General features: G+C 55.7%; 1 protein-coding gene across 7 annotated transcripts in view; it reads left to right on the plus strand.

Moving 5' to 3' along the window:
* Window positions 1–11,906, plus strand: part of Pla2g6 (phospholipase A2 group VI) — a 45,614-nt gene that overhangs the window by 26,366 nt on the left and 7,342 nt on the right. For 6 of the 7 annotated variants that reach the window (XM_010613055.2, XM_010613062.1, XM_033766221.1 and 3 more), the window contains 5 exons: window positions 1,958–2,066; window positions 2,933–3,094; window positions 4,714–4,792; window positions 6,739–6,902; window positions 8,461–8,611. In XM_010613055.2, coding sequence (XP_010611357.1) covers window positions 1,958–2,066; window positions 2,933–3,094; window positions 4,714–4,792; window positions 6,739–6,902; window positions 8,461–8,611 — 665 coding nt within the window. The remainder of the gene's footprint in view (window positions 1–1,957; window positions 2,067–2,932; window positions 3,095–4,713; window positions 4,793–6,738; window positions 6,903–8,460; window positions 8,612–11,906) is intronic. The other variant, XM_010613073.2, reaches the window with a different exon arrangement.

Here is an 11,906-nt window from a genome sequence, read left to right on the forward strand (position 1 = left end):
TTGCCCTGACCTACGTTCCCAGCCTCTCTAAAGACATTTTTTTTTACTGAGACAAAATTTCCCTAAGTTATGAAATTGCCCAGACTCAGCAACGGTCTGGTCATCCCAGCCCTCTTTGCCTCCGCAGTGCTAGGACGATAGGCATTCTTTTGACACACTGGGCATAGCATCTGCATGGACTTTTCACACTCTGTCACATGAATGTCCGCGTGTATCTCTTGTACTTTGCAGGGGTTCTCCGGCCCACGCGTGTTTTTGTGTCACAGCGGCCTGTTTGACTGTACAGTACAGGCTGAGTGAGGGTCCCTGATCCAAGACGCTCAGAACCAGAGGTGTTTCGGATTTCAAGTTTTTGGAGTTTGGAACATGTGCAGAGACTTTTGTGCCCTTTGGGCATCCCTAATCTGAAAATTCACAAGGCTCGTCTGTGAAAAAGAAGCTGGTGTCTCAGACAGCTGTGTAACTCTTACTGCTTCATCAGGGGCTTTTTTGTCCCTTGGTGTTTTTTGTGAACTTAGGGCCTCATGCATGCTAGGCACTTGTTCCATCATTAAGCTGTATCTGCAGTCCTTTTTAAGTTTGAGATAAGGTTTTGCTGGTTTGCGCAGGCTGGCCTCAAACTCAGGATGCTCCTGCCTCAGCCTCCCAGGTGGCTGGGATTACAGGCATCTGCCACTATCAGTATAAATATCAACAAGATTCAAAGGCAGATCACATCTTGGCACTTGTATGAAAGCATTTCTAACAGACTTCAAATGCTGCCTCATGTGCTCATGGGACCCACAGAGCTTTACTCTGAGAACTGCTGACATGGCTCCCTGTCTCCAGGGTCCTGGTCCTTGACATACCTTTGGGTACGTTCATCACTCAGTGACTTCCTCAACTTGGCTTATTTTGAAGCATAATGAAGTATCTGGAAGTCAATGTTTTATCACTACCATAAGTTATAAAGCAGTGCCACAGATGAAAGGAAACCCAAGAGAAATAGAGAACCAGTGACTAACACACACGTACATACCCATGCCTCTAAAAATCCTAACGGAACATGGACTGCTTGGGAAGCCCCATTCTAGACCCAGCACTTAATTCCCTCGGCTGGACAGTCAGGTCCCAAGAAGAAGGGAAGTGACAAGACTTCTGGGTGGCCAGATTTCTAGGTGGCCAGTCTGCTGGTTTGTCCTGTGCAGCCCTGTCCTGCCCCTTCCCAGCCCCTGCCTCTGCTCCTCTGCCCGGAAGTTCCTGTGCCCAGCGCTCTGTGAAAGGAAACTACCCTTGCCGGCTGCCATTGGTAGTGTGTGTGCTCAGTTTCTCTGGACTAGGTGGACAGGACAGCCTTCCCAGTCCTCGCCCAGCCTCTCCCTGTCCCTCCTGAAAGCTGTGGGAGGTGGCAGCGTCTCTAGAATCCTGGATTAGGGTTGGGGTCCATCGCTTCCTTGAAGGAGGAGCTGCATGAGTCACCTTTAATTTCTGCCTGGAATTTTTTTTTTTTTTTTTTTTTTTTTGAGACGGGGTCTCACTGTATAATTCAGGCTGGTCTTGAACTCACTATGTGGTTCAGGTTGCCCTTGAACTGACTGTGATCCTCCTGGCAGCCTCCTGAGTGCTGGGATTACAGGCATGTGCTACCACACCTGGCTCTGCCTGGATGATGATGATGATGATGATTTTGGTACTGGGGATCGAACTCAGGACCTTGTGCAGCGGAACCACTGTGCTAAATCCCGACCCTATCTTTTTTTTCTTTCCCTGCCTGGATTTTAAGCCCTTTCCCCCATGTATATTTTGAAGCTCATTTGTCAAGCATGGACCTACAAACCCTGGAGTTCCAACTGGGGATGAGGAACAGGGGAGCCCCAGCAACCTTTCCCTTGCTGCTGAGCAGCCCATTGAGTTAGTTGATGAGTAGGGGTCCTTTTCTGTCCATTTCCCTGAGCTGTTGCACCCCCCCATCTAACAGAAAGACAACGTGGAGATGGTGAAGGCCCTCATTGTGTTTGGGGCAGAAGTGGACACCCCGAATGACTTTGGGGAGACTCCTGCCTTCATAGCCTCCAAAATCAGCAAACGTATGTGCTCTGCTCTCCGGGACCAGAGTTGGGTGGAGGTGGCGCGTGGTGCCCGCATTGAGGAGGAGGGAAGTCCCAGCCGTCAGTTTCCGGACCTTCCCATCTGCTGAGAGTGGCAGGAGCCCAGCAGGACTCACACAGGCAGCGACTTTCTCCTCAGACAGGGCCCCTGAGCAGTAGGTGCAGGTTCACCCAAGGCTTCCTGAGCCAGGGCCTGTTCCACGCAGCCCTGTCCCATCTTGGGGCGTTCAGGCTCCCAGTACTGGTGGGGATGGGGTAGGCAGTGGTGGGACGGTGGGGTTAGTGCATGTGCCTCACTGAACAAGCCCAGTGCATGCGCTCTACGCATGACACACATGTGCACGTGCTGTGCCCTTGCCCAAGCCTGGTTTAGAGCTAGAAGCCGTGGGTCCTCTGCCTGGAGCCTCTGCAGAGGGCTGCAGGGAGCTGTGGGGTTACTGCGGCATGTGCCTGGTTGTGTACATGGCCTGTGCGTGTGCTGCCCCATGCCTTAAATGGGGTGAGTCCCCACCAGCTGGTTTGTCCCTTTCAGACTCTGAAGGGAGCTGTCCATTCAGCATTTTGAGAACTGCCATCCATGGAGGTGGGGCACTGCTTCCTTGGCTGGAGTAGAAGGACAGAAAGGCTTTCCCCCGAGCAGGCAGGGTGACTCTGCCCTCCTCCTCTGGCCATGTCCCACACTCAGTCCCCAGCCCCTGCCCAGACTGCAGGAGGCTGCTGTGAATGTAGCAGATGAGAGTCAGCTGCCCCAGTCAGCTCGTGGGGTCCACGGGACAGGGTCCCTGTGTGCAGGGAGAGGTCTCTCACACCATCTCCATCTGTGCCATCTCCTCAATGCATGAAAGTCGTCACCAGGAGGGCATTCTTGACTCTGCTGAGAACCGTGGGGGCCAGCTGCAGCCAGCCACCCATCCAAGAGGCCCCTGCGGAGCACTCCTCTGTGGCATCGCCTCACCCCTGCTCCCTGGAGACAGCTCAGCCCCCAACCATCAGTTTAAGCAGCCTAGGTAGGCCACTCCCTCCCTTCCCTCCTCTCCAGCTGTGCTCAGGCCTTTAACTGGCTCTGTCCCCTTGGGAAAGAAATGGGACCCAGGGTAGAAGTGATAAAAGGAGAAAGGGACAAGATTAGCCAGTGTGGGCAGCCAGCACCTCGCAGCTCCCCGAGGCCTCGGGGGTCCTTGGCCAAGGATCCACGATTCGTCAGCCCCGAGAGGATGCCCTGGGCACAGGCTCAGGTTGGGCATTTCCCATGACACTCATGAGGTGGGCACTCTGGTGGTCTCCTGTCCTCTGGGAACTCAGGGAGGCAGTGAGGAGTGCTGTGAGGGCCCAGTCCCTGCTCTTTGACTTCAGTTCTCACGTTGAATCTGTCATGTGAGGCCGATACTCCCGCTGTTGGGCCCCGTGGGGGTATTCGGGGACTCTGTAAGCTTTTCAGTGTAGCCCAGAAATCAGCACTTGCATTTTTGGTGCCCTTGGACACGAGGATGCTGCTCTGGGCTTTCTGAACCTGACCCACTTAGGGACCGAGGCTGTTTGGTAGTGGGGTCCCTATTTTAGTATGTGCTACTGAAGACAGCACTGGGATCCCTAAACAGAGGGCACATCAGAGGAGGCAGACCCCAGCCCGCAAGTCAGGGTCCCTCCCATGAGGCGGAGCAGCGGCCACCTCTCTCCCTGCCCACCCCGTTTTGTGTTTCCATTTCACAGGCAGGCAGTTACCTAAGCCAGGCGGACAGTGGGCCTGGGGCACGCTGGCTGATAGGTAATGCTTAGGCCCAGAGGCCCCTGAGCCGGCCCTGTGGCACGTCAGCTGTAGTCTTGTTGCCTCCCCTCTGCTGCTTGGCTGTGCACGCAGACACATGCACCTTCCCACCCGCTCCCGGCTCTGTCCCCTGCCCCTCCCAGCCAGTCTCTCGCTCTCTGTGCCCATTCTGTGGCCATGTGCCTGGCAAGGGAGTCTGCCCTGCAGCCTGCCCGCCTCACTGCCTCTGGCTTCTTCACGGTGGTGGGAGGACTGTTGGGCCAGAATCACGGGTGCTGCTGGGCTGGGCCCCTGCGGCCATGCTGCTTGTCAGGAGGGTGGGTGTGGTGGGCCTTGGGTTCAGATGAAAGCTGTGCAGAGTGGAGGAATGGGCCTGAGTCCAGAGTCACTGAAGAGGATTTCAGCCTGGGGACCAAGACATGGGCAGTGTGAGGTGGCTGAGCGGTCTCCCTTTGTTCATGGAGCTCACCCCTGAGCAATGAGCAATATCCTCACTCAGCCCTGGTGGCTAAACGACCGTGCACAGTCATGGGGCTCGTAGACCTAGTGTGGAACCTGCCCCACTGTTAGTTAGGAACAGTGATTCTTACCCTGTAGGGCGCTTGTTAGGGCATCGGCGCTAATGCGGACAAATGCTTGGTGCCCAGCAGACCTCGGGATGCTTGGGCTTTCAGAAGGAAGACGTGGAGAATCTGGGAGATGGCCAGCCCCACACCCAGCCCGCTTCCCTTCCCAGCAGGCCCGTGGCCTCCTGCTCTGCTTTATCCTGGAGCCAGTGATGGGGGGAGTGGGGTGGTGACTCAGCTCCAGGGGGTGCTGGTCCCGGACCCACTGGCCAAGCACCCCTGCCTTGTGCCGCAGAGCTGCAGGACCTCGTGCACATCTCCCGCGCCCGGAAGCCACCCTTCATCCTGAGCTCCCTGAGGGAGGAGAAGCGGACGTAAGTGGCGTAAGGGCAGGGCCTGGGTGCCAAGCCTTGCCCAGCAGGTTCGGGGCTTTTGCTTGCTTTCCACCGTGCCCTTCGAGGCACCTCTTCTCCTCATTACACAGTTCACACAGTAGATGGCGGAGACCGAGTCCCTGGGACTGTGATGGTCCCTTCATTTGTAACCGGCAAGGCCAGCTCTTGGGACCAACGTCTGGGACTCTAGGGCCCCACTCTTCCCCCGACCATCTCAGCATGGGTTAGAGGAGGGTGTGGCTGCTGGGGCCCCTCTGGAGAGATGCTGGGCTCCACCTGGAGAATCTGCAGATTCCAAGCTGAGGCCTAGTGGGGGGCAGAGGAGCAAGCCCGAGCCTGCCCCCGACTGATGGAAGGTGGCACAGGACAGAGGAGCTGCTGGCCCGCTGACGCTTCCCAGAGGAATAGTAACCTTGCTCTGCAGATGCAGAGCCTGAGCCCCTGAGAGCAGAGCCGGGTCTTCCCGTCCGTGTCCTTTCTGCCACACACCCCGCAGGGAATGCACTCTTCTGTGTCAGAGGCAGCCCCAGCTCCCAGGCCCAGGCCCAGGCAGCCAGATCTCACTTCTAATTGCTCTGCACATGCAGAGCCTGAGCCCCTGAGAGCAGAGCTGGGTCTTCCCGTCCGTGTCCTTTCTGCCACACACCCCGCAGGGAATGCGCTCTTCTGTGTCAGAGGCAGCCCCAGCTCCCAGGCCCAGGCCCAGGCAGCCAGATCTCACTTCTGACCCCCCTCGCCTGAGGGGTCAGAGCCCTTGACCACCCACTGTTTTCATGGCCACCCATCATGTGTGCTTAGGAGGTGCCTGAAAGTGTGCTCGTGGACACACCACAGGGCCCAGGAAAGGCAGCCGTACCTGTGGGAACACTGGGTGAGCCCTGCACTCTCCAAGTGACTGCTCGGGAGAGTCCAGCTTGTTTGCTCTGTGCTTCCAGGCCAGGGATCTCCAGGCCTCCCCTGCCACCCTTTGGGCTGCTGAGGGGCTGGGTATCCAGGAGAAGGCCCCGGAGATGGGATGCACAGGCCTCCTCCACACCAGCTGTTTGTGCCTACTGGACACCGCACAGGCAGAGCCAGCCCCTCCTTTGAGGCACTGCTGGTCCTGGGGGGGACTGGGACTGACTGCTTACAGTGGCAGCCACCCCAAGGTGGGGTCGGGCCAGCCGTGCTGCAGGTCCTCCTAGCCTTGGTGCCAGCTTCTCATAGCACTGAGTCCACCCGGGATGGAGAGGTGAGAAGGGGCAGAGGGCAGGGCAGAGCACAGACTGTGTAAGTGTCTTCCTGGGCCCTTCTGGAGGGCAGTGCCTGTCGGGCTCTGTCACCTTGGAGGCTGGGCTGGGCAGGACCTGAAGCACCAGCCCTATGTCACCAGCTATGTAATTTTGCACCTGTCCTGACTCCTAGGGTTCCTTCCCTCGCTGAGAGATGGGCGTGTGCTTAGCAGGGAGTGGCCTCCTGGAGCGAATGCTGGGACACCGTCCTGCTCCCAGCCGGAGAGACCTTCCTCCCTGCCCTTCCTACCTTTCCCACCCCAAATGGAGGCCGTGACCCCCTCGCCACCAGGGGACCAGGCCTTCTGCCTCGGGCCTGTCTGCTTGCAGCTGACTTTCATTAGGCTCCTGCCTTGAGTGACCCTAGACCTGACCCACATCAGGCCGCTGCCCTCAGAGACAGGGAGGCCAACATGGGCTCAACAACAACGTGGCCTGCTTACCGAGGCGCCCCGCCCCCTCCCTCCTGCCGTCCTTTCCTCTGCACACACAGGGCTTTGTTCCTTCACCCCACAGTAGTACTAGGGCAGGCTCTGACAGCAGTGTCATGCGCTGGCCAGGGTGCAGATGCTCAGGGGACAGGGACTGAGCGTGCGGGCCCTGAGTGCTGGCAGTCAGAGCCCCCCCTCACTCCTGCCGCTGTCCTCACTGCAGCCACGACCACCTGCTCTGCCTGGACGGAGGGGGCGTGAAAGGCCTGGTCATCATCCAGCTCCTCATCGCCATCGAGAAGGCTTCGGGTGTGGCCACCAAGGACCTCTTTGACTGGGTGGCGGGCACCAGCACGGGGGGCATCCTGGCCCTGGCCATTCTGCACAGTGAGTGCAGCCCTGGGGGTGTGGGCAGGGCCAGGTGGGGCAAGATGTGCCCTCGGGCTGGGTGTGTCGGCAGAGCTTTGTAGAAAGGGGACAGTAGAGCTGGGCGTCGTGGTGCACACCTGCGATCGCAGCACTCAGGAGGCTGAAGCAGGAGGATCGCCATGAGCTCAAGACCAGCCTGGACTGCATAGCAAGACCCTGTCTCAAAAAAGGAAAAAAGAGAAAGAAGGAGGGAAGGAGAGAGTGGGTAATGGGCTAGGGCAGGGCCTGTGAATGCCATTGGGGGCTGCAGGTATTGGGGTCCCAACCAGAAGGAGGAAGACGGAGCGGCAGGCTCACTCGAGGGCAGAGCCAGCGAGGGAAGCATCAGTAGTCCAGACTGTGCCTCCATGGCTTCCTGCCGTGCAGCCCTGTGGAGGTGACAGGGTGCTCGGCCTACCAGGTAGCCGGTATCACGGTGTACATGACATCTCTGCATTGACCTTGGTCTCTAGGCCCCTGGCCGGTGACCCCTTGCCCAGTGCTGGTCAGATTGCATTTTCTCCAAAGCACTTTCCAAATCTGGTTTCTGGTGATCCAAAGCCCTGGAGGTCCACCCCCCCAGAGGCCATTGCAGCGTGCCCTGGGGTGAGGTCCGGGCTGGCATGAGGGAGGCAGAGCAGATGGGACACAGGCATCTGGGTGTTTTCTGGGTGATGTGAGACCATGCCAGGCAGACCATGGTGCTGCAGAGTCAGACGCAGCCATTCCAGGAGGCCACTGAGAGCAGCATCTTAGGAGAGTTGGGGAAGGGGGGTCATCAGGTACAGGTCACAGGGGACTTGGTTGCCCACTGCCGAAGGCCGACGAATACTTCATTTCATTTTAATGATTATCTCTGGAGCCTTGTGAGTTGAGCAGGAGGAGACACTGAGGACCAGAGGTCACCCAGTGAGTCAGAGCTTGGTCAGGCTGGTGTCCAGCAGTCCGCAGGGCTCACTCCCACAGCCTCAGGTGCCCAGTGCCCTGTCTGGTCTTTTGGGAACCTGACCTAGAAGGCAGAAAGTCGGGTCTTCACATTGGCAGGGGCCCCCGCCTCCCTGGAACAGTCACATCCTCCTTTGTGGACCGTTTGCTCCGTGTAAGGCCTTCAACTCCCAGGAGTGGTGGCCAAGGGTTTGGAAGACACCTACTTCCTCCCTCTACTTGCACAGCTCTGGCGTGGGGAACTCACAGCTCCCCAGGCAGCCAGGCAGCCACGCAGCACTGGGCTGTTCTTCCTGTCCTGTGACACGTGGGTGGATCTGGGTTTTATACACTTTTACACTCTCAAGGCTCTTCTTTAAGGAAAACGATGCAAAATTATGAATACAGAACTAGCACAGAGCCTTGGGCTGTGGAAGGGACTCTGCCCATGAGGGAAGTTGGCAGGGAAGGGCAGGAGGCCTAGGTACGGTCCACCTCTTGGAGATCCCTGACCTCCATGGCTTCCGGCAGTACTGACCCATTGTCCCCACTGCTGGCCCCTTGGGGCCCCGTGTGACCCTGTTCTCTCCAGCAGCCTCTCTCCTCTTCCTAGGCAAGTCCATGGCCTACATGCGCAGCGTGTACTTCCGCATGAAGGACGAGGTGTTCCAGGGCTCTCGGCCCTACGAGTCGGGGCCCCTGGAGGAGTTCCTGAAGCGGGAGTTTGGGGAGCACACGAAGATGACAGATGTCAAGAAGCCTAAGTAAGCCCCCGCCAAACTTCATGCTGTCCTGAGTGCCAGTTAGGCCCTGGGGTGAGACGGGAGCGCCCTGTCTCCACAAGGGGCTTCTCCGGAGGACTGTGGGGAGCAGAGGGCCCAGAATCTGTAGCAGTCCTCTGCCCACCCTCTGGCTCTGCTCCCTGCCAGGGCCTGGCTGCCTCCCTCCTGTGAGGCCAGCTATGTTGAGGCTGCACCCCGAGCCCTGCATGTTATATGGTGACTGCTTCTCATACCTCACGCAGCACTGAGGAGATAATAATCAGGTGGCTTTGGCCATGCCTGTAATTTTTGTATTTGTTTTTTTGAGACAGGGTCTCACTGTGCAGTCCAGGCTGGCCTCAAACTCATGGCAGTCCTCCTGCCTCAGCCTCCCAAGTGATTACAGGCATGTGCCACACCCGGCACCTGTGCCAGTAATTTAAGGGAGATGAACTTGAACTTGTACAAGTCAGGCAGGGCTCAGAGGAGCGAGTCATATGTGCACCAGGCATTGGTTTGGGGGCCCACACCCAAGGAGGGTCATCCCAGGCTGGAGAAAGGGGTGTTGCTTGGGTAGCCATCAGGTCTAGACCCCCTTTCCTGAGCTGAGCACCCCTGGTGCCCCGGGAAGCAAAAGGCGTGTGGTGGGGGGACTCCAGGCACCCTCTTTTTGGTGGGTGGGGATCTCACTTCTACAAACGCTGATGCCCTAGAACTCAGCCCTTTGCTCTTGCAGAAGCCTGGCTCAGTCTGCACAGCCTCCAGAGGCCTGGAGGGGTCCGTGTGTCCTTGGCCACCCCAGTAAAGGCAGCAGTCACTGCTGACACTTGCCTGATGCTGTTCCCGCCCACCCAGCCCTGGAGGGCTGTTCCCGTCCAGCTCCCATTGTGACCTCCCTGTCCTGTACCTGGCAGATGAAAGGCTGGGAGCTGTGCGCGGCCCGGCGGGGAGGGAGTTACCAGGACCGCAGGCCATGGGCCTCCAGCACGGTCACTTCTCTGCAGTGCGCCCACCCCAGGCGGGCACCAGATGGGTCCACCGCCTGACCGCCTGGGGTCTAGAGGGAGACGGTGAGGATGAGGTGGCCAGGGAGGGCAGCCTGGGGGTCCCTGTGTGAGCCAGGTCCCAAGGGCCGGGGAGGTTAGCAGGGCTGTTTCCATAATAAAACTTTCATTTTTTTTTTTTCCATTTTAGGAATAAGACAAATCTTTTAAGCAAAATTGGAAAATACAGAAAGTAAAAAAGAACAGTTTATTAACCAGAAAGATAATTTTAAAGCACCATTTTAGAAATTTTATTCTAAATATCATTGAATATATGTTAATATAATTGAAAATACACTTTTTAAAGTACTTACACAAATCTGGGCATAGTGGCACAGGCCTGTAATTCCAGCACTCAGGAGGCTGAGGCAGGAGGATTCACGGAAGTTCAAGGCCAGCCTGAACTACATAGTGAGACCTTGTCTTTAAAAAAACTATATGCACAGATTAAGGAATACTTATAAAGAAAATAGCCACATGACCCCGAAACCAACTCAAAGCCCCAACTGTCCCAGCTCAGTCCCTCACCCCCGGGACAGCGGTTCTCCTGGCCTGCACAAAGTAGACTCTGGCCTTTCCGGTTGTGATTGTCTTCTTCCAGTGCATCAGGGGACCACATGGCTTAGGCCTACTGCGCTGGTCATGGGCAGAATCAGATCGGTCTCCTTCCACATGTCACACTCGTCAGCGTCCTTCTTGCTGTGTCACTCAGTGTCCTCCCTTTGTTAGAGTCTGTCTTGTCCACAGGCCCCAAGGTCGGCTTCTCCGAGAGCCTGTGATGGACGCTCAGGCCGTTTGGTTTGGGGTTTGCAGGAGTCCTATGTATAGAACACTTGAGTTTGCTTTCTTTTTCATATGGTACCAGGGGTTGAACCCAGGCCCTGTCATTTTATGTTTTTATTTTGAGACAGGGTCTTGCTAAATTGCCCAGGCTGGGCATGAACTTGCAGTCTTCCTGCCTCAGCCTCCCAGAATGCTTTCTTGCTCTCATGTGCATGAATTTCTCTGGGGCATGCGTCTGGGTGCAAAAATCATTGAGTCCCTGAGGAAGCAGGGCTCATTTTACAATTCACAAACTTAATTCTTTCACAAAACCAAACTGGAACAGAATCGAATCAAATTCAGTGGTTAGATTCATTGTTGACCTTATGGGGAAATGTGATTCGGGTTCGTCCACACTGTAGTCAGAGTCCCCTTCCTTTCAAGGCTCTGTGTACCCACTGCATTTACAAACTACTGTTTCGCGTGTCCATTGGGCCATCTATGGGCGCTTGGGTCACTTCCACCTGTCGGCTGTTGTGAGCAGCACTGCCATGTGCACAGGTGTGCAAATATCTGTTCCTGTTGCTGCTTTCACTTTCTGGTGCCTTTCACAGAGCGACTTCTGACCAGTTCTGTTTGCTAATATTTTGTTTCAAATTTTTACTTCCCTGTTCATGGGTGAATTTAACCTGATCTTTCTGGCTTTGGTTTTGAGGGTGTGTTTTCTCTTTCTCTGTTTTCTGGAAGAGTTCTTGTAATAACAGTGACTTTATTTCTTCCTTGGATATTTGGTAGAACTTGGCCGGAAAGTTGTCTGGGCCTGGGAAGATTTGGATGACTGGATTCATTTCTTCCATGGTTGTGAGGTCAGGGTTTCTCAGTGTCGAGTTAGTTTTGGTGATGATGTTCTAGGGAATGTGTCCGTTTGATCTAAATCCTCAAAGTTAATGGTGTAGGTTTGTTCAAAGTGTCCTCCTGCTATCTTCTAGGGGCTGTAGCGCCCTGCTATTCCCATCATGCCACAGGATTTTCAGACAGGTCAGACTTTCAGAACATCAGCTGTTGCCATTTACTGACTCTTCTGTTTGCCTTCTGTCTCGTTAACTTTCTTTTTTGGGGGTGGGGGGTACCAGGGATCGAACTCAGGACCTTCTGCTTGGGAGCCAGGTAGCAAAACCACTGAGCTAAATCCCCAGCCCTCTGTCTTATTAATTTGTCTTCTATTTACCTCTTATCTTAGCCACTGTCTCATCATTGGGAGAAATACCTGATACAATTTAAGGAAGGAGATTTATTTTGGCTCACGTCTTAGAAATTTCACTCTTGGCCGGGCATGGTGGCGCACGCCTATAATCCTTGTACTCAGGAGGCTGAGGCAGGAGGATCGCTGTGAGTTCAAGACCAGCCTGGGCTACATAGTGAGTTCCAGGTCAGTCTCAACTACATAGTGAGACCCTGTCTCAAAAAAAAAAAAAAAAAAAAAAAAAAAAAAA

This window comes from Fukomys damarensis, unplaced genomic scaffold (genome assembly GCF_012274545.1).
Source record: "Fukomys damarensis isolate Sample0158 unplaced genomic scaffold, DMR_v1.0_HiC HiC_scaffold_19, whole genome shotgun sequence".
NCBI classification, from domain to species: domain Eukaryota; kingdom Metazoa; phylum Chordata; class Mammalia; order Rodentia; family Bathyergidae; genus Fukomys; species Fukomys damarensis.